Genomic DNA, 23,407 nt, shown 5'->3' with positions numbered 1-23,407 from the left:
TCTGAGAATGGAGTTAAAAAGAATAACATAAAGAAATTGGTCAAAATACAGTATGACATTGTCCTGCACTTCATATAGAACTTTGGATTTTCTAAAGCAGCACGGCAAGGAACATCAACCTTTTTAGAAGTTCCAGAACAGTCTTCGAGGGCTGCCGAGAAATGATTTTGAAAATGGTCCACGCCACATTTTCAGAAATGTCCTAACATACATTAAAATTGCATCTCTAGTCAAATATCTTCATTTTGAAGATCTGCAATTAGCTGTCTTGCTTAACTTGGAATGTAAAATGGTACAGTGATATTGAAGAAAAAATGAGAAGGGTGTCTCTGTCTACCACCTGCAACTGAGTGTCATCATTTGGAATCCCTGATGAGAATAACAAGGCATTGTCAGAGTAGAAAAGACGTGTACAGCCATATAGAATTGGTAGTGTTGAATATTGAAAGTATGTCGTGTGAGAGGAATGTCTCCAAAGTCAGGCAGTGGAGGAAGCAGCTACAATCCTATTGTTACTCTAACCATAGACATGGAAAGACCCCATTGGAATTTTTAAAATTGCTCTTACATCAATTAAAAAAATGTTTCTGAAAATTGCTATAATGTAAGTGTTACAAACCTGGATTATGAATCTTGATTAACACATTTTCAGTGTCCTGATTAAGGCAGCCCGTTTTATGTGTATTTGGAATATTTTTCATTATATTGATGACACTGTTACAACATCATCTCAGGATCTTTGTGCTTCAAGGCCACCACCAATTTGTGCTTGTTCTGTATGGCCACTTCCACATTGTTTATGCCATTATGTCTTGTTGCTAATTCATAATCTCCAGTGTCATGTCATGATGTGGCCCCTTTAAAAGATCAATCATATTTTGGATTCTATTCAAATAAAAATAACGTAATTCTTTAGTACTAGTCGGGTTCAATTTCTCAGGCTTCACTACAACAATTTGACAAACATCTTTTGACTTGGAGTTTGATTTAACATCTCTAGTTTAACTGATTCATTTTCTGTCAGCCCTGTTAATATCTGACCATTGTTCATTTGGCTTCTATTTTGTACCTTCATGTCCAAATGAACTCATTCATGTCTACCTTTGGGCAATCTGTTTGGAGATCATAAGAGAAGGAATTTTGTAAATAAAAAAAATGAAATGAAAAAGATACTTTTAAAAGAATAAAACAAAATTCACCTGTAAGTAATGGTGTAGGGGGCTGTACATGTCTACTCCTGCAACATTTTGAGGAGAAGGTCTGCCAGTGGACAGTAATTCCCTCCACACGCCAAGTTAAGAACTGCTGTTCTAGAATGTATGGTATGTTCTAAAGGTCGGCATCAAAGGTGATGGATCCCCAAGTCACTGGGGTGCATTTCACTCTCTGCACTGTACACTTGCTTTGTATGAATATTTCCAGGTTCACTCTGACATGATGATTCATTGTTCTCTTCATACTAAGCTACTGTAATAGAAATTGATCCCTGAGGAGAATAATAATCAATGATTTGTTTACTGTTCTTTCTCTCTTTCTCTCTCTTCTCACAAGTTATTTATATCTGTGGACCTTTGGACTCCTTCCAGAAGATAATGTATCAGTTCCAAGCAGAGGGGATTTCTACTGAGGACTATGCCATCTTCTATGTAGATGTATTTGCAGAAATTCTAGAGGGCAAAGCAAACAGAGAGGCCAATAAACCCTGGCAGAATATAGAGAACCAGCTGGGTGATCCAATTGAGCTGTTTAAGGTAAAGAAATCTGCATTTAATGAGTCATTGAAAGATTACATAACTTATGCACTTCAAAAATTAAAACAAAGTTTTTATTTTTTAAATTTGAGTCATTTTTCCCTGCAGAACTGTTTCTCTAAATTGTTACTGTCTCATCTGGTTTGTTCTTAAATGAAAGTATGGAATCAAGAACAGGACTGGAGAATTTATTTAATTGCAACTACTGATGAATGAACCCTGCTTAACTCGCTCCGCCTCAAGTTCAGCAAAGTCACAGAAATGTTCAATAAGTTTGCCAAACTCGGCAAAATACATTGAAGACAATGGGGAAGGAGAAACTGAACCAGTCTTGAGTGGATTATAATGATGTGGTTGTCTTTTAATTATGCGTGAGGGTTAGCACAGTGACTCCCACCTATGTTGGACTGATTATTGTGGCCAAATAGTGAACTGAGTTGTGAGGCTGTCATAATAACCACTCTGCCTCCATTCATAGAATTAAATATTAGAACAGTAAAATTGCTTTCAGGCAATGGCAACAGGAGCAGGAAGCATGAATTCACTGAGGCTTGGCTCCCACGTTTTCCATAGCAGGTATTCACCTCTTTCAAACCGATAAGTACAGTTTGCTTTTTTATTTCCTAACACACTTGCTCACTCACTGCCACTGCTACTAACTATGCATAATACGCACGTGGATTATTCACTGCTTCCTGTTTACATCAACTGCACAACACTCTGAGTAATATTGGTTATGGGGTAGGGTTTCGTATTGTACACAGGTCGCATACAAGTCCACACAAAAAGACATTATCTTTAAAAAGCAAATACATCAACACATTTCCAGTTTCCTTCTGCATGTGCATTTTGTGTTTAAATGTATTCGCAAGATTTCCTTTCATTTTTAGCATACCAGTAAAACAATTCTTATGAAATCTATGCCAACTGAAGAATTTTATCTGGTATAGTGGTTGATCCGGAATACCGCCCACTACAAGGATCAGCGTTACATACTCAATGGGCTGTCCCATTCAACATTGGCTTTTACAGCTATTTGATGTCACGCAGACCTCACAAATCATCATGTGGTGCTGGGAAAAAAAGTGACTGTACAATGAATTATCAGGAAAATATCTGGCGAATAAGATGGCTGACAAACCCTGCAAATTTTATGCAAAAAAACACTTTGATGAATTTCGTCAATCAGCACTACAACTTACATTGCTCCAGAGGAAGAAAATGTAAAGAAGTGCTTCCTGTTTTCTACCTCCAAATTTTCAAGCGTGTCCTTGTGTGAAGATTACATAGTTTAGCTGAGCTGATTTCATGTTGGCTATCCTTGTCTTTAAAGATTTAGAAAGTTTGGATCTGGCCTTGTTTATGATTTTTTCTACTCTTATCTGAAGAGGTCTTGTCCTCTTAGAACATTCTGGTTGTTCTCTGTGCAGATTTGTACATGGGTATGACATTTCTGTAGCTTGGTGACTGGTGTTGTACGGAATGCTTCATACATGATATCCTGAGTGCTTTCTTTGTTAAAACATATCATCCAGTGATTTAAATGTATTTATGATATGCTGTATTGTAAAAGTTTCTTTAAAATATCATATCAACGTAAACCTCTAAATCTGTTGTAGGGGGATTTGTCAATTGCTGTTATTTTTCATCTTTTATTTGTTCTTCTTACCAGGAGCAGCAAGGAGAAATTAAACAATAAAGGAGGGCTATTAAAACAACAAACACACCACTGTATCACTCAGACCATAGCAATGACACACAAACTGGCAAAAATGCAACATGTGGGAACAAAATATCCCATGCCATCTGTAGTTCTAGACGGAAGAAAAGGAGCAAACAGAAAAGACTCTTAAAAATACATCAAACTGGCAGAGCCTGGTATTTCTAATAGATATCATAAACACCGATGGTAGTATCATTGTCTCCAGGCCTTCTTTTAAAGGGAATTATGGCCACTTTGATGTCACACAGTGATGGACATATGCCCATCAGGTCATGTAACCTCACCCACTGTGAAATCACTGTGTTGCAGTCATATTGGATCCTAGAAAGCCATTGGGGACCAGCAGGCAGGCAAATGAACTCAAAATGAAGAAAATAAATAATTAAGATACACAAAATTTATGTAAAAACATCTGACTACAGAATCCGACTTGTGGTACTTTTCTCTTATCTGTTGCATATGGAATTTTCAAACATTAATTAAGTATTTTAAATTGTTTTTTGTTGCTCCTATGATTTTTTTTCTTACCCTTCTTATGTCGGGTCATCTGCAAATGTATAAATTTATAGATTACAGGCATCCCTAAATTTCCGAAATCCATTTCTGAAAGCCCATTGTAAAGTGAGTTTTTGTAATCTGAACACCTAATTACCATTAATATAACCTGAAATTTGGCCCTTTCACTCAGATAACACTAAAATGAATGAAAACACAAAGAATTGGATTAATAATAACATTAGTTATCAAAACAAACTCTATTAAGACATTCCCCTTTCATTAAAGACTATTTAATAAATTTAATTATTCTTCATAACTTCAAGTTTGTCACTCAAGGGCTGACTTTTGGGCCTTTCCATCTCCCGTATGGATGCCTACAAAGACATGTGTCAAGTTGACAGTACCACAGTATGTGACAGCAACATCAGCTGTAAGCATTTCCGAGGCTGGGATTGCATGTCACCAACCTGCAGTTGTCCCCTGCTACATTCTGGAGGCTGCAACAAGGTGTACATGGAATGACTATGAAGATGATCAGGTGTCGGTGCTGGTGGTGTTCGTGTCAATATTGTCCCAGACCATGAAAATTCTGTTTATTTGTTCTTCATTAAAGAAGAATGGGTGTGTGTGAATGGATGACTAAATGCAGAATGCGTCCCTAAAGTGTTGGGGTGCAAACAGACTCGTCCCTTTTAATTCTTCAATAGAAATATTAAATTTCAAGTACCAAGATTGGTACTCTCAGGCTCAAAACAGAAATAACGGTGATGCAGCCTTCTTGTTTTCCATACTTTTAGGTCTTTAGAGCGGTCAGTCACAGAAAGTTCCATCCTTGGTCAGGTTCGAGTCCAAATGAGACACCAACATCATAATTCGTTGGACTTTTATAGCCTTTTGGCTGGAAGGGGGCAGGTTTAATATCCCCTCAAGGGGTGTCTTCTCATTGTTACAGAAGAAAAACAAGACAAAACTGCTAGCGACAGCGCCCCCTCTTTCCCCAGCTGGGTATGGCATACCTGCAATGAGCTGGAAAGGTGTTCATCTGATGCACATGTGTGACAATATACAAAAATGTTTTGTAAAGCATTCAGTCATAATTTCGAGTGTCACACATGTGCCCTTGGGAGTCAACCAAAGGGACCAGAAAAGGCCAATTCCATGCCAGGACGGGGGGCAGCGGGTTGAGAAATCCTTCCTGTCCCAGCCCCGAGGACATCACTGCTTGGAAACCGACTATAAAAACCCCTCATCCTTCATATGTAAACAGTTCTACTTTGGACTCAAACCTATACACATTGTACTCAACTGAAAGCCTTTTGAAGCCAGGGAAACTATACGGGCGGCTGCCCCAAACCTTTATTGTGTGTCTAGTTTATTTCACAGGGGAAAACCTGTATTTACCACAGTTGAATCCACTTATGCCATGAGCAGTGACATCCTTGTTTTACACTGATGACCTAAGCTGTGGCTAAGCAACCCCTTCTCGTCTGCTCTGTATGTTTTGTGCCCTGCTTCTTCTAGTTTTTATACTGTTTACAGCATGTCGCAGGTTTAAGGATCTGGCCATAATTAATGCCCATCGCAGCCTTTGCCGGAGACATACACATTGTTACTAGACATGTGTGTGTGTGTGTGTGTGTGTGTGTGTGGCAGCCAACTGTATGTTGGGAGCACATGTGAACTTTCCATGAAGAGAAAGATAAACCTTTTTACTCAAAACAAGAATTTCAGGAAATCAAATTAAGATGTCTACTGGCTTTACATTTTCCTCTACCTTATCCTTTTCACACAGCATCGTCACTCTTGTTCTTGACCCATGCAAGTTTTCTGATAATGACTTTGATTAACACAATAATGTCTCTATACAATGAACTAAACACTGTGCTAGTTTACTTTGTTTTATTGAACAAATATAAAGAGTAGCAACCATCATGTAGTCTTGAAGGCAATTTCTGTATATGTTATTGTAGATTGTAGAGCAGGTTTCTCTTTGGTGTTTCCCACCATCAAATCAAAGTGTGGGACCAGGGGTGGATGCCCCACCCCTGGGAGATTCCAGCGAGTCGAACATGGATGTCAAATGTCAAAGGGGGGCGGAGGGTCCCTTGAAAATTCAAGTAAGTAACACAAGGGTGTGGGAACAGTGGCGTCGTTAGAGAAAATCAGCGGCTGGATATCAAAAACTCCAAAAGTTACCTCCTCCCATTGCCAGCAGTTACATCTCTTTAATTAACAAAATGCCAACACCCCTAGAAAATTTGATGGTCCAATCGACTACCTACTTTGCCTACATGGTAGAGATGGCCTTGCATAAATCTTCTATTAGGGAATGTTTCGGTGGCTTTTTGTAAATAGGCTGTTTTGTATTCTTGAGTGTTTTACGGTTTGTTGTTAAATTTAAACATTGGCTATCTTAATAAATTTTTAATTATTTATGGCTGTTAAGCTTCAGTATTTAGCTGAAGATAATTGCAGATCCTACTGATTTGTAGATAAGAAGATTCATTCAATCTTTAGCTTTCTCTCTCGCCCTACACAGCTATTTGAGAAGGTTAGCAAATTCTTTTCATTTAAAGCGATTTATTTTTTTTTTTTAGTACTGCTGGACAAAAACCATCATTTTGAATTTTTTCCCATTGAATAATGGAAGTTCACAGGCCAGTTTTACTGAAATTCTGTTAAAATAAATTTTCTTGAGTCATTTATCAGAGATGAAGCAAGTCGGAATTAATAAAACACATAATGATTACAGAGTCTGGCCTAAAATGTAGCCTGTAAGGTTCAAGACCCCAGTGATAAACTATAAGTTCAAAAGAAAGCTAAACTAACAGTATGGGAATTAAAAAAGACCACAAGCCACCCTGTTAGTGCTGCTTGGTAAAGGATCTTTTATTTCAGTGGCACAACAATTAAAATGGGGAGAAAATTAGTAAAGAATAATAACAATAATGCTCCTCTAGTAGAGGTTCAGCCCTTACATAGTGAAGATATAACCACCCTGTTAAATTAAAATGAGCATTCATCTGACTCCAAGACTACTGTAGTGACACCCTACATGATAATAATTTGCAACTTAATTGTGCCAGCTATGAGAATGAAAAAGGATTGGCAGCTCAGACACCTCAGCGTGTTCTTTTTCTCAAACCTGGCATTTTGTACTGGAGAGCTACTGCTTTGAAGTTAAAAGCAGATAAACAAGAGATACACATTTCTTTCAAAAATAAAACAAAGAATTATTCCTTTAAAACTTAAAAGTAAATTCGAAAACAAAGAATAAGCCAATCCAAAGACTCAAATTTGGTTTTCTAAAGCAGAGAGTTTAAGCAGATAGATAGTGTGACACCTGTAGCCACCCAACCCAACACAGACAGACACAAGAGGCACACTTACAGAACTCATGCTTTTTATTTCAATACCTCAGTCCTTTTCTTCTTCTCTAGTCTCTCTTCTGCCACCTCTACTCCTCCCTTAACAAGCTCTGTCCTCCACCTCCCAACTCCAGCTCCCAGAATGGAGTGATGTGGCCCCTTTTATATTGTCCCTGGATGTGCTTCCGGTGCTCCTTGATGATCTTGTAATCTTCGTCAATGGCTCCAAAATTGTCAAAGTGATCTCTTGTGTCCTGTGAGAGGTATTGCCTCTCTCCTGGTCTTCTCTTCCTCCAGGCATCCTGGATGTGTACCAGCCATTCGCCACAATAGAGACAGATAGATAGATAGATAGATAGATAGATAGATAGATAGATAGATAGATAGATAGATAGATAGATAGATAGATAGATAGATAGATAGGAAAGGCACTATATGATAGATATAGATATGTCATGGAGAAGTCCAAATTTGAGGAAGGGTTATAACAGGAAAGACAGTAAATAAATATCAAAGCTCAGTACATGTAGCCAGAATTGTGGTCAGAAAAACAGGGTACATTTTACCAAAGCCAAGAAACAAGAAACATAAATCATGATTGTAGGAGAGAAGAAAGTCAAAAAGTCAAAAGTCATAACCATTGAAGTCAAAAACATTTTTTCTTTCAGGAATACCGTCTTGGATAAATAGGTATGTGCGGCACTGGCTTTTAAAATGTTGCACTAGTGACGTCATGACTCATGACCTCCAGGAACGACACCTTCGCTTCCTAGCAACCAGTCTCCAACATGGTGCAGTCCACAAGGTGGCCCCATGGGAGAATTGTTTTCACAAGAAACCAAGAAATTTTTTGGCCTCAAAAAAAAAAAAAAAAAAAATCCTGAAATCACTGTTTAAATAATTTTTAGAGGCTAAGGAATTTGTAAATCAGATCATAATAACTGATAGATAGATAGATAGATAGATAGATAGATAGATAGATAGATAGATAGATAGATAGATAGATTAAGACAAAACACATTCAAGATGAAAGAGCAAAATTTAGAATACCGACAATGAGACTTTCCAACAGCCAGCACTTGCTCACTGGTTGTGTTATGGTGTAAATTATCAGCTTGTATCCAATACCAGAGCCCAGTGTATGCCAGTAGCAGTTTTCAACAAGACAATCTAACACAATTAAAAATTTAAATGGGAGAAAAAAATAACTCCCAGACAAAGACATAAAATTGTAAATTACATTTTCAAAATATAAAATTCTGATAACCTAATAAAAATTATTCAATGCAAAAAAAAAATAAGAAATACTCCAAAGGCGTTTCCCAATATTCTCAACTGTACTTTATTGACCCTTGATGATCAGCCTTCTGAGTTTTAGTAATATTAATCTAGCTCCAGAGAGTTTGGTTGCTCTTCTGTGAGAGAATGGCACCATTATTATACCTCCTTCCACAGTCTTTCTTTTTCTCACTGAGCTTTGGGGTTTGTTTTAAATGATACAACTTCCATTTTACACTGAGTCAACCCAGCCAACATGCAAAGAAACCTCATTTCTGACCCTTGTACTTGCTATCTCTTCCTTTCAATCATTACCCACAGTTTAGGACCATAGGTGAGGACAGAGAAGTGGATCGGCCAGTAAACTGAGAGTTTTGCCTTTAGAAGCCCCTCCAACCTACTTGTTGATCTCATGTTCCCCTTTCCCATCACTCACAGACAAGATCCCGAGATCCTTGAACTCCTCTCAGCAGCTTGAGAATGCCCCAGAGTAGAGTTGCTACTCCTCCAGATCAAGAGCTAGTTGAGGTGGTTTGGAGTATGTTGTAAGGATTCCACCAGAGTGGCTCCCCATTGTGCAGTGGTTCTCAAACTGTGGGGCGGGCCCCCCTAGGGGGGCACAAAGTAACAAAAAGGGGGGGCGTGAAAATGTGAAAAAAAGAAAACAAGAATTGAAAATATGAAAAATACGTCTATTGAAACCAAAACAAATTAACTTAAACTACATTCTGACACTAGAAAATTAAATATAGAGTTAGATAAATGTTGATAAAAGTTAAGTAGGTATAATAAAAATATGCATCTATGACATATCATTAATTAAAAAAGAACAAATTGGTATTAGTGGGCTCCTTTTAAAAAAACGTTAGTGGGGTGCGATTAAAACTGTTATGAAAACTCGGGTCGCAAATACTTAAAGGTTGAGAAACGCTGCCATAGTGCTACTCCAGGTGTGGGAGACGAAAGACCCTGTGGCAGACTCAAGACACACTTGGGGGGACCATATCTCTTGGATGGCATGGGAACTCCTGGAAATTCACTAGGAGAAATTGGAAACTGTAGTTGGGGACAGGAAAGTCTGCACTGACCTGCTTGGCCCCTGCCGCCACTCAACCCTCACCAGGAAAAGCAGCTTTGGAAAATGAGCTGATATGACACATCTTCCCTTTAAATGTGCTATTTTAAGATCAAATCAAACCTTCTGGTGCTGAGATTATAGGTCATGTAGGGATTGGCTCCCAGGGATAAAAGCTAATTCAAAGTCACGGCCTTCACATGTGGTAGCCACTCTTTCCAGGAACTTTTAAAAGATAACAGTACCTAAGTGCATTCAAATATATGTGAAGTGTCCACACTGACGGTGTCCATGATGATATTTGAGCACAGGTTTGTGAGTGTATGCCAGCAGCACTCATCACTACCAACCTGTATTTTATATAGCACCTTTATATATTCAGAATACAAGTGCTGGCACATAATACAAAATACAGTATATATTTTTTTACATTTGAAGCACAGACATTCAGACATGGGAATTAAAGTGGCAACGTTATGGTTTGGAGTCTTAGCCACTATGTTGTCATGTTAACAGTTTATTATTCATAATTCTCACCTTAGCAGAAATTTATAAGTGAGTTGAGAAACATAAGTTTCCAGTTTCAATAATTCAGTCAATATTACCATTTTATAGTGCTCATCACAGTAGATGCTATCAGAAGGGTGTTTTACAAAGCAAAGAAATGCAAAATGCAAATAAATTCCCTCTTAAATGTGGTGTAGGACAGCCTTCCTGTGAAAGGCATAATATAACGTTTGATAGATAGATAGATAGATAGATAGACAGATAGTTTGATAAGCATCCATAACCGTTTTCAGTTTTCCCTCATCCGCTTTATCTGGCTGGCATTGTATAACTAAGAATGACAGGCTGAAACCCGGTCTTCATGCCTTTGCCCTTCACTTCATGCTGCTCCCCATGCTATGGCATTGGAATGAACTGCGTGTTTGCGTTATTAAATTGAAGAGAAAATTGGGAGAAGATTTAACTGTCTACTCCTCTATTCTTCTGTCATTGAAACTGAATTAATGGTTTGCACATTTTCAAGATTTTCAAAAATTAAAAATAAAACCCATCAATCTCCCAATCAATAAAAAGCCCTACCATGACTGCCCTTGTAATCATTTTAATGCTTTCTGCATCAATAAGCAATAGAATATGCAAAAGTCAGTACAAAGTGAAATCAGCAATACTTTAAGCTTGCATTCCCTGCAGAATTGGCCTTAGGATTGTCACTCACTTTCATATATAGTATGCTAGATGGAGATGAACTGAATCTGCCATTTTGTTATTTTAGGATTAACAAATATAAATGGGTTCAGAGTTCAGGGGTGGGCATGAAGCTTTTTTTCTGGACATGTTCTGTTCTGGTGTTTGATTTTTTCTTTCTATGTGTCAAGCACATGGGGTTTTATCTGGATACTGTCATATTATTTTATATTCTAAAACACATGCATGTTAGGACTGGCAAACTGCTGACTCAAAATTGTCTATCAGGTGACGAGTGTGTGTGTGTGATATTTGTGCCTAACTGTTTGAAACAAAATGCTTTAATCATTTATACTATATTATGTGCAACCACCTACATTGTGCCCACTATTATCAAGTCATTTAGAACAGTTAGTTTTAAATCAGTTGCTCTTTATTTTACAAAGCTCCTTCCATAATGATCATTGTTACAAATTATAAAATGGTATGTCTTTCTATTGTTAAGAGTTTTTATAATGAAAGCTACCATGAAGTGCTGCACAAAGAAGTCAAGTTTTATTTAATGAAGTGCCTGGCATGATTAGTCATTAAACAAAGAACTTCTCAAGAATCTTCTCTGTTCCTGTTATATTACTGTATGTGCAGCATCTTCCATAAGGAATTTAACAAACTCCAAAGAGCCAAACTATCTTGTCCTACCTTTTGATGCTGACTGGTCAATTGATTGCATTCAGTTTTGGCACTTTAACATGTGGTCATGAATCAAAATGCAATACGCTCCGAGCAGTCGCTAAGCAAAATGCAATACGTCTACTTTTAGTTATCACTCACGATCTATGGACAGGAATGAAAATGCAATGAGCTTTTGTACTGCATTTTAAACTGACACGAATATTGCATGCTGTATTGAAAAGCCATTGATTATTTGGCTAATATACTGTATATATATATTTATATTATTGATTTTATTGAAATCACACAACAGTCCATACAAATAAATCAATTTTTACAAACATAAGATCAATAACAAATCAACCCCCACCCCTGAGAAAGAGAGCTAAGCCAGCAGAGTAAAACTTAAAACTAGTAAAAATAAGTAAATTGATGAGTTTAATAAGTGAATAATGATAAATGGAGAAGAAAAAAAAAAGGAAAAAAGGGGAGAGAATCTGCTTCCTCAGTGCTTTAAGAGATTATTCTAAAATATTATTGATTAGATCCTTCCAGGTTTTGAAAAAGTTCTGCACAGTTCCTCTAAGTGAGAATTTGATTTTTTTTCAGTTTCAAATAGTATAAAACATCAGTCACCCACTGACTTAAAAGAGGAGAGTTGGGACTCTTCCAGTTTAGCAAAATAAGTCTACGTGCCAATAGTGTAGTAAAGGCAATTATAATTTTTCGGCTATTATATTATATTATATTTTTAATTATGACACAATACACCTGCGTCAAAATTAACATGGGCATACGCATTACATTGCAATGTAGTTAACACGTTGGATTGCATTTCATTTTGGTACAAAAACTTTTCCATAGGTATTTGTTACAGGCCGCACTTGAGAATCTATGTAATGTACATGAAATACATAAATGTTCTATATAGGTAAGTTTTAAATGCATCCATTTCTAGATACCTTATACTTTCCTTACCTTGTATATAAACGTCTATGTGTGGAAGTGTGTGTGTCTTTCTGGCTCAGAAGTGAGAGGTGAAGTCGGGGTGAGGACACCACCTACGAGGATATGCAAGTGAGGCCAGCACGCCGGCAAAACAAATCCTCCGAAGAAAGACAGTTGCTTAGCAGCTAATTCAGAAGCGAGGCGAGCACATCAGCAAAACGGTATCCCTTTTACTTTTCCTCCTGCCGCTAATACACAAGCGAGGTGAACATGTCGGCAAAACGAATATTCTGAAGAAAGACAAAGTCACTTAGCCACTAATGCACAAGCGAGGCCAGCATGTTGGCAAAATGAAACCTCTGAAGAAAGACAGTCGCTTAACCGCTAATGCACAAATGGTGCGAGCAGGTCAGCAAAACGAAACCTCTTAGGAGAGAGATGCCCAGAGCAGTTCCTTTCAATTACCTGACATCTGTAAATTTCAAGTTTCTCTGTGAATGGCCTGTTTTGGCAATCATTGCTTGGCCCAGTTCTAAACCCTGTCATAGGGGTGATTCTCCGAAATGAGTAAGTTTTGCACCCTGGGCCTTTTCCTGTTCCCACTTGAGACTTCTGAATGTAACACTAGCAAGTGAAGTGACTTCATATTGATGTCCTGAACCAAAAGTTGTTTTCTTTGTCTGTTATTGTACCCATTTTTATACTCCTTTATTTTGTTTTAATTTATTATATTATTCCTTATCCTGTTAAAAAAATCGTATTATTTTGGTGTTGGTTTCCTAGTTTCGATGATTTTGTGTGTGATTTACTTGTATATATTCATGTATACTCTTGCTGTATATTCACTGTGCCTCATTTACATTCATGAGACCTGCAAATGAGGAGATACAGTTATAAAAGCTACTTTGTGACCACTTACTTATGTTAATAAAGTAATGGTAATGATTCATTTATTTTGGATTTTGTAATTAGATTTAATTGACAAAAAACAGAACAAACCAGAAAATTAATTATGTTATTTCTATCTTTTTATTTGCAGACGGTATTTGTTATAACATACAGAGAACCGGACAATCCAGAATATAAAGAGTTTCAAAGAGATCTTCATGTGCGGGCCAAGGAGGACTTCAATGTCAGCCTAGACAGTTCACTGGTAAGGAAGTGATCAGAAGCAGATGCACAGAAACATTTGGGGAGTTTAACAGTCATCTTTTTTTTATCCCTTGGCACGGTGCCTGCCTTTGAAGGTGAAGATACATTACTTGTTAAGAGGCTTGTAGTAGATTACTTACAAAAAGGAAGATTAAAATAAAAATGGACCAAAATGGCCTTCACAGCATCATTTACAATCTATTGTCGTGCCATATTCCAGGTCAGTTTTTAGAGGAGTGGCTGCATAGATCATAAAAAACATAAGAAGTTTGACAAACAGGATGGACAGTTCAGTCCATCAAGCCCATTTGTTCAGCTAATAGCTAAGCTGTCCCAATATCTTATCCAGTCACTTCTTAGAGGTTGTCAAGGTTTCTGCTTTAACTCCAATCTCCCGGTAGTTTGTTCCAGATTCCAACAACTATTTGAGTAAAGAAGGGCTTCCTGACATCAGCCTTTAATGCCCTTCCCCTTAATTTCCACTGATGTCCTTGAGTATGTGGATGTAATTCAACATTAGATTGAAAGAATTCTGCTAGATCTACTTTATCAGCACCTTTATGGATTTTAAATATCTGGATTAGGTCTCCACGCAGTATCCTCTGCTTGAGACTAAGCAGGTTTATTTCTCTGAGTCTGTCTGAGTAGGACATGTCCTTAAGTCCAAGGATGCACCTGGCTGCTTATGGTATAGTGGGTCCACAGCTCGCTGAGCAAAGGCCATTTAAATAAATGATCACCGCGCTCGTGTTTTCGTGAGGGGGCGTAGTGGTTGTAGCAAGCCGCGGGGCAATCTGAGGTGTGGGCGTTTCTCACCGAGTGCACAGGTGAGGAACTGCCCACATCCATGATTGCTCCCGTGGCTAATATGCTACAGCTGCTATGGCCCCTCGCATTATTAAAAAGAAACGCGAGTTGGTTAGGGGGAAGAAAAAGAACGAAAGAAAAGAGAAGGAAAGAGGACGGAGGTTACTGGGAGTGAACGAGGAAGCAGGACGGTGCGAGAAAGAGAGAGAGAGACACACATAGCGTGTGGGTGAGCGAGCGAACGAGCGCTCGTGGGCAGCTGCATGGAAACCTGGGTGTTAGGCCTACACCCAGGAGTTGAAGTAGAAGTCACTCCCGCTGAGCGATCATGTAGCAGGAGTGACCAGGGGATGGCGACGAGCCGCAAAAGGCCGGAAAGGCAGCGGAAGTCGGGAAGCTTGGTGGTGGAGTCCCCAACGTGAGCGACCTGGCCGTTGGTGGAAATCAAGTCTCGGGGACTGGGATGAGTGCCAGACCGAAGCCAGGGATCGGGAGGTCTCCAGTCTCGTTTGAATGTGTAATGGAAAAAGGGCAGCTGCAGAGAGTGTCTCGCCTGCTGCTAAGCCCAAGCGGGTGAGACGCTAGCACAGAAGAAGCACCGAGCCTGTTGTTGTTGATTTTAAAATACTGCTTCCAAAGAAACATTTTAACCTCTGGTTTTAAGGATTGTTTTTTCTATTTATTGATTTTACCTCCACGTTCCTTTTTATGGATTATTTATTGAATTTGTGAAGCAATGCACTTTATGGACACTTTGTTTTTGTTTTGATTGTCTTTTAAATAAATGCACTTCTGCACTTTTTTTTACCACCCCCTTGCTTACTTGTTGCCTCCACTGACTAGCTCACTCGGTAACATTATCGACGGTGTTGGGTTCAAGGGCTCCCAAACAGAGATGGGTGCATGGAGCTGAACCCGCATCGTCACACTGCTCTCCTCTGTGCAGCTTCAAGTGCTACTATGTCTTTCTTGTACCATGGTAACCAGAACTGCACACAATAATCCAGATGTGGTCTTACGAGTGCATTATATAGTCTGATTATAACATCTCTTGATTTATAATCAATTTAATTTCACATATCTCTGTGCACCACGAAAAAGTCATCCAGCTGAAGCTAAGTCAGGCATGTGTAGGGGGGAAGACATGTTGTACTGAATGCTGCTCTGAAGGAGAAATACTTGGATGAAAAAATACAAATAAAAACCAATCAGTTACCCTTCTCAGAGCACAATTTTAAAAGGCATTTTACAAAGGAAAGAGAATATAACTCAAAGAAAGATCATTTTTCAGTGCTTGCTGAATTACAAAGAAGGCCAAATAAAATATGATCAGCTGCCTTGTTTCTGTGAAGCACGGTCCAACACTCAGATCTTGCAGCTTTCTTTCCATGTGCAATAAAAAAAGAAAGACAGTTACTTGCATTCAAAGTTAAAGGATAAGTTTGGTGTTTTTTATATCAAAGTTATTTCTTAACAAACATGCATTTCACAATCAGAAAAACTTTACTAATCCTAAGGGAAATTATTATTATTATCAAATAGACAAAGGCACAAGTAACACTAAGAGCAAGTATCAAAAAAATAAGTATGTAAAGAATATAAATATTAAAAGTACAATAAATCTTCATTCACTAAGCTCTACACGTACATGAAATACAATGAATACTATGCATGGGAGTATCTTACAAAATCCCTAGTATACTAAACAGTAATAGCACACTGAGCTTGAAGCAGTTCACATAATAATATTTCACGTTAACTGAAATATTAAACATTCTGAAAATAAACAGTTATTCACATAAGAAAAACAGACAAGTTATTGCACATCCGAGTAGCTGAAAATATACTGTGATATCCATTAAAGAAAAAGGGAAGAGCTTATAGCGAGGATGATTGACTGGAAAAGGAGTTATAGAGTCTGATGGCTGTGGCGAGGAAGGATTTCCTGTGATGTTCAGTGGAGCACTTCACGCTAGTCAGTCTACTACTGAGAACGCTCCTCAGTCCAACCACAACAATATGAAGTGCGTGATTAGCATTTTCAATACTAGACTGACAACATTGTGCGATCTGCCACAGTTTTCCAAGCTGTCCAGTTTCTCTCTTACCACAGAGGCAGCCATCTGAATTAGTTTGTTTAGCCTCTTAATGTTTGCCACTTTCATGCTGCACACACAGCACACCACAGCAAAAAAAATGGCACTGGCAACCACACACTCATAAAACATGTTCAGCATAGTATTTCAGGCACTAAAAGATCTGAGTCTTTGTAAGAAATACAGCCTACTTTGACCCTTCTTATATATGGCCAGTGAGTTCTTGGACCAGTCTAGCTTATTGTTCACATACACCCCCGGATACTTGTATTCCTGAACAATCTCCACTTCTATACCCCTATTAGACAGGGGAGTAACTGGAGATCGTGATCCACCTAAATCCACCACCAGTTGCTTAGTTTTACTGGTGTTGACCTGCAGCTGATTCAGTTCACACCAGCAAACAAAACTATCCACTGCCTTCCTATATTCCATCACCATGCCTGATACTTCGTACTATTACAGAGTCATCTGAGAATTTCTGCAGATGGCACCCCTCTGTGTTGCAGCTAAAATCAGTAATTTGCTAAGTGAAATTATGTTAGAATTTCCTATGAATTTTAAATAATCCCTTCCCCACACTGGCTTTTTATAATGGAAGCTATGGGGCACGGAGCACCCCCAGAAAATAAAACCTAAAAACCTACTGAATACATCCTCTTTGAAGTGGCAAAAGTCTCAGTATGAGAAAATATGCCTTCCATGTTTCCGAGACATGTTTGGGAAAACAAAAGGGCTCTGGAAAAAATTATTTTTATTACATATTTTTGGTATCATTTTGCTTGTGTGACAGGAGGATTACTTCTCACATAAATATGATACTAGGTGTGTGACCAGAACAGTTTAGTGTGATTTTATCTTCAAGAGAAAGCCGTGCCCCTGGGGTGAAAGGTTATGGTGTAGGAAGATAAGTGTGTACAGCTGGTCTTCTTTTAAAATGGCTGAATCACATATTATTGGTGTTTTTTTGTTTGAAAATGATACATATATGGTATTTGATGTGGATTAATGCTCAATAAGTTTCTTCACTTACAAAATGGATGTATTAGATACGTTTTTAACTTTTTTTCTGGTGGTTCTCAGTTTCCCATAGCTTCCATTATAAAACACCAGGATAGGCAAGCTGTTTCTTATAATTTATCACTTTAGAACACTATTTTACATGGCAAATGCATATATTACCATGTTTGTGAATAAATAACTTTGTCTTGAAAAATACTGAACTTATTCTTTATAGACTCAGCAGAGAGTTCAGGAGTCCAGGAGCTGCCCCAGACCTTTCGCATTTATTATTTATACCTATCAGTTTCTTTGCCATATCCTTATTGCATTCCTCTAGCCATATGCTTTGGGCCAAATCTCCCTGATGTTAGAAATCAAACCCTGAATGGATACATTTAGTTGACGAGGCACATTCATAGCACCTAACAACTGAGGACTATTTTTATGCTTTATTGCACTTTACTTACTTATTTTATAGACAACAAACAAATTAAAATATACAGTCTTCTTAAGTCATTGTCATATTATGTAACTTCTAGTTGTCAGCAGTGTCAGACATGCTGGCTGTAGTTGCTCATCATGTCAGTTTACATGAATGAAAATCAATAGGCATGTCAAATTTAGCGACTGTGTGCTGAGTTTTTCTGACAGCTGATAGGGTGTTGCTTGATGGATCCAGGGTTGTATGAAGAGTTAGCAGGTCCACTTGTTGTTATAAAATAACAATTAGTATCAGTAAGAAGACCTTCTCAACATCACTTTCATCAGGGCACTGGGTCAAAAATGTGTATAGTGTGGAGGCTGTGGATAATGGTGAGGCGCAGATCAATACTTTTTAAAACTTTTTGAGTCTAAATCTGTGAAATGTTAGTAGTTTAAACTTCTACTTTTATATTTGTGCCAGCAGAGTGAGAACACTTGAAAATGATGGCATTATGTTTCCATTGAAACAAATTAAATGATTCCTAAGATCTAACTAGGAAAGTGGTTAATACAGCGATATACTGCATTCTTTGCTGTTCTTTTTTTGGCTTAGCTTCATGTTTATCATGTAAGTACGCCAGAGAAAAGTGGTTGAAATCTGTTAGACTGTTCACAGCTATCGGCAGGATCGCCACATTAGGATCTAAAGGTCCTAAAGGTTCAGAAGGTTGCTGAGGGTTGTGTTGGTGTTACCAGTGTTCCCAGAAGGAGGTGTTTTATCTCGCAGGTCACCCTGGATATCATCGAGAAGAGTCGCAGTGCATGGCTTGATAGAAACTCCGGTCTGTACCAGGAACTGAGAAGGATGGCTGTGAGGGCTTTGAGGGCAGATAAAGAGGCATTTGTTAGAGGAGTCTGTGAGCAAGTAATGCACCATCAATGGTCTAGCGACCCATGTCCTACTTACAGAGAAAGCGAAGCATTACGCACATCTGAATCTGTTCCTCGGAGAGTTACAGTCAGGGCAGCCATTGGAATGGTCTTTACGGATGACACTGCAATTGTGACCCAATGAGCTGGCTACTTTGAGCGGCTGTTTAAAGTTGATCCTCCTGCTAGGACATTGGATATATCTGGGTCCACGGTTCTTGAGGCTGACCCTCCAATTAGCTGTGAACCACCCAAACTCACTGAGATTGCACAGGTGGTGAACCGGCTGAGGGTAGGGAAGGCTGCAGGAACCAGTGATATCTGGGGTTAACTTCTTCAGGCTGGTGGTGAGGCTGTTCTCCTTGCATTGCAAGCAATCCTTGCTTCCATTTGGGAGATGGGCGTCATCCCAACTGATTGGAAAATAGGACTTGTCATACCTATCTGGAAAGGGAAGGGTGATCACCTGGATTGGGGCAACAACAGGGGACTAACACTGCACTCGGTGCCAGGTAAGGTCCTTGCTAGGGTTGTCCTCAAAAGGATCCGTGATCACTAGCTCACCTACCAGCGACAAGAGCACTGAGGATTCTCATGGAGCGCAAACACAAATATTGGCAAAGTTTCTTTGCAGCCTTTGTCGATTTTCATAAGGCATTCGACTCAGTTGATCGAGCTGCCCTGTCGGACATCCTGAGACTTCACGGGATCCCCTCAAAGTTACTGAATATCATGACTGACCTGTACACTGGTACTGTCAGTGCTGTGCAGAGTAGTGGCAGAACTTCTCCGATTTTACCATTTGAATTTTGGGGTTCGTGAGGGCTGTGTTCTTGCTTCTACTCTGTTTAGTGCTTACATGGACTGGATGTTGGGCAAGGTAGTTGGGTCCAGTGGCTGTGGGGAATATGTTGGTGATGAAAGATTCACTAATCTTGACTTTGCTGATGATGCTGTGATCTTCGTGGAATCAATGGAGTCTCTGATTGTGGCTCTTGACTGAGCGAGGAGTCTGAGAGTCTGGGCTGGTCTGGGCAGTGCCCTGGATAAAAAAGAAAGATCCAGGCCTTTAACAGCCTCTTGGGCACAGCCATCAGCAGTGTGTCTGTCTGCAGAGAGAGTGTCGACCTTGTCAAGATGTTTACTTATCTTGGCAGTGACATTCATGTCTCTGGTGACTCTTTCTATGAAGTCATTAGACAGATTGGGAGAGCATTGGAGGTTATGAGGTCACAGGAAAGGTGTGGGTGGAGCTCCCAATATCTATGGAAAAGGATGAAGATCCAAGTGTTTAGAGTTCTGGTGCTTCCTGTCTTGCTATATGGTTGTGAGACATGGATGCTGTCCAGCGACCTGAGATGAACACTGGACTCCTTTGGTACTGGGTCACTTCGGCGAATCTTTGGGTACTGCTGGTTTGACTTTGTGTTGAATGTGCAGTTGCTCACAGAGTGAGGCACATTACCTGCATTGTGAGGGAGCGGCAGTTGCAGCACTACGGCAATGTTATGCGATTCCCCAAGGGTGATCAGGCTCACAGGATCCTCATTGTTGACGCCTTGAGTGGCTGGACCAGGCCAAGCAGACACCCACATACTGGCTGTGGCAGATAGAGGGTCATTTCTGAAGGGTGGGGCTGGACCACGTGTCTGCCTGGGGAGTTCCAACTAGGATCCTGAACTGTTTCATTGTGTGGTGGTGTGGCAATTCGCTGTACCAGTGCATGCTCCCCAACCTGACCCGACCTCATGGCTATCCGGTCAACAGCAGCCTTATGGACTTGAGTCTATGACAAAACTGTCAGCAACATGTAGTGTTGGTCCTTATATGGGAGAGAGGCAGATGCAGGCAGATCTTCATCCAGTCTGAAGATAAAAGAGATGAATATATGAATGGCGGTGCCCTCTGATGACCTAGAGTGGTATTGCAACATGTACACTGAGCCCTGAGAATACCCCCAATTTGCAAGTGAGTGACAGTACTCGTAAGGCAAGAATGCAGCAGTACAGAGTTCAGGTATTGCACTTATCCTACCTTATGGTGTAAAACTAATCCCGTCTGAATAGGGCTAAAAATCACAGAGGTCCTCTTGTAATAAATACTTTACCCCACCTCCTGGTGTAAAATTAATTCTGTCAAATAGGTCTTTAGAGAACTTAAGACAGAAGATCTTCTAGATGAGCCCACATTACAGTTTACTTTATTGGAAAGGCTGATGGATAGACAGGTGTCAAAATCGATGTATGAATCGCACAAATAGGAAGTATAGTGTTGGGTGTTTCAAAATGTAAAAGTAAGTGCAGATAAATACAGAAAAAACAGTACAGTATATAGAAGTTGAAGACAGGCACTGGCTATCAAAAACAAGCAGCATTCAACCTGGAGTGAGTTAAAATAATCCACTGGAGGCAAAGAGATGGCTGTTTTTTGAAAATGTCCCTGTGGGACACGGAATACTTCTTTGCTTTGAAATTTAATAGCAGGTCTTCAAGGGCCATGGCTTTTTTCTGCACACTTTCTTAGATTCTAAGCAGTCATTTTCTTGAAAAACATTCCAAGGGTCTGACAATGCCTCTGTTTATTTTTAATATTTATGATTTGTTACAAAGCAACTACTGGACAGTTGTTACAAGAATATAATTAAGTTTCACCCATGTGTAAGTGCTTTGGCTGGCATAAAATGCCCTAAAATTGAGCCTTTGTTGGCACTTCGCTAGACAGTCCTTTGCAGGTGGAACTTCTCCATTCCCTTTAGTACAATATGCACAGAGAGAGATGGTCCTTCAGGTTATGTAAATTCATGATACTGTAATAAAATACAACACACGGATTGGGTTGGGGTACCACATATAGTAAAATGGATAATATAAATAGTGGCAAGAAAATACAAATGAAGACAGCGAGACCATGCAAGTAATTGAGTAATTGCTTCTGGTGCACTAAGGTGATCACTTAGATTTAGGTCCCCCAAATGAACACTGATGTCTGGCAGTCACTTTTCTTACATCCCATTTGGCTGGAAGGTATGCGGCTGCTGGTATGAGGCTAAAGAAAATAACTTCAACAGCAATGGTGAGGTTTGTTCCTGGTGGTAAAAGAGAAGAACTTATATCAACAGCACCCTCTCATGCTTGTATATAATATTTCCCTTTTTGTAGCCATGTGACTATCCCCTACTTGTATGAGTCTGTCAGCCCCCACAGCACTTATATAAGCTATCCATACTTTTTATGATTTTACTTATTCCATTACGTGATCATGACAGCATGAGGAACAAAACAGAATGTGATACTAGTCCATCAGAGGGTACGCTCTTAATTTGAACTTGCAACTGCATGTTATAGCAACTTAATGTTCAACAATATGGATGTGGGAGAAGGTTAGACTTGGAAAAAGCTCATATAGACATGGGGTGAATGAGAAAATTTCACATAGACACTGCTCCAGCTGGGGACTAAACATGTGTCTTAGGTTCTAGAAGGCAGCGGCAGTTACCACTGTGGCACCTAGCATGATGAGTTCTGTTGAGATCAAAGTAAGGCCATCTGAGCACACAAAATGGATGAAAGAACCTATGCAGCAATATCAGAAATTAAATACTTTTCTATTGCAGACTAGGCATTTAAAATGCTTTTGTTTTTTACTTTTTATAGAAAGATTACATTGCTGGCTGTTTCTATGATGGAGTAATTCTTTATGCCAAGGCCCTCAACCAGACTCTCGCAGATGGAGGCTCCAAGAAGAATGGCATGGAGATCACATTGAAAATGCAAAACCAGCAGTTCTGGGGTGAGTTGCAATTCTATAACAAAACACTGTGGATGGGGATTTACAGGGAATGGGGCTGATGAGTATGTCATCTCCTTCATTCTCTTAATGTGGAACTTCATGTATGTGGCATGTTCTCATTTTACTCTTTTTTAGTTTCTAGTTACTTTTTTAACAGTATAGCAAAAAGAGACACTTCAGGGTCAAAGCTAGCTAATGGCAAGTCAATATTAACACTTGTACTGATTAAGACCTTTTCACTTCATGTGGCCAATATGCATAGCCCCTTAATTCTAAAATGCAGATGGCACTGAATGAAGGTAATAACAAGGGACAGGAGGAACAATTCAGGAGGAGAGGAGTTTTATGACGTCCATCTATTCACTTTTTATTATCACATTGCCCAACAACATTAGATATAAAGAAGGAAGACACATAAAAGAGATTTGACAAATGACAGGAGACCATAAATTCATCAGCTTATTTGTTTAGCTAATGACTCAGCTGCCCCAATATCTCATCCAGGTACATCTTAAAAGTTGTCAGGGTTTCTGCTTCAGCTACATCTCTTGATAGTTTAGTCAGAGTATAAAAGTGTATGGAAGTGCTTCTTGGCTTCTGTCCTAAATGCTCTTGTTCTTTATTTCCTCTGATGTCCTCAAGTATGTGATTCACTCTTAAGATGAATGAATTTGTTTTCAATGTGTTTGTGACTTTTGAATACC

General features: G+C 39.1%; 1 protein-coding gene across 1 annotated transcript; it reads left to right on the top strand.

Annotated features, from left to right (window-relative positions):
* Positions 1-1,551: 1,551 nt before the first annotated feature.
* On the top strand, positions 1,552-22,703 carry LOC120519378 (atrial natriuretic peptide receptor 2-like; the record flags this gene model as incomplete). The annotated part of the gene is made up of 3 exons (XM_039742460.1): positions 1,552-1,751; positions 13,544-13,657; positions 22,568-22,703. Coding segments are annotated over 3 exons (450 nt in total), but the record flags the coding sequence as incomplete, so codon positions are not given.
* Between the last annotated feature and the right edge of the window lie 704 nt (positions 22,704-23,407).

The sequence above is a fragment of the Polypterus senegalus genome, unplaced genomic scaffold (assembly GCF_016835505.1).
Source record: "Polypterus senegalus isolate Bchr_013 unplaced genomic scaffold, ASM1683550v1 scaffold_3074, whole genome shotgun sequence".
In the NCBI taxonomy this organism is placed as follows: Eukaryota; Metazoa; Chordata; class Cladistia; order Polypteriformes; family Polypteridae; genus Polypterus; species Polypterus senegalus.
Note: the sequence above shows the minus strand (reverse complement) of the source record. Positions and strands in the feature narration are given on the sequence as shown.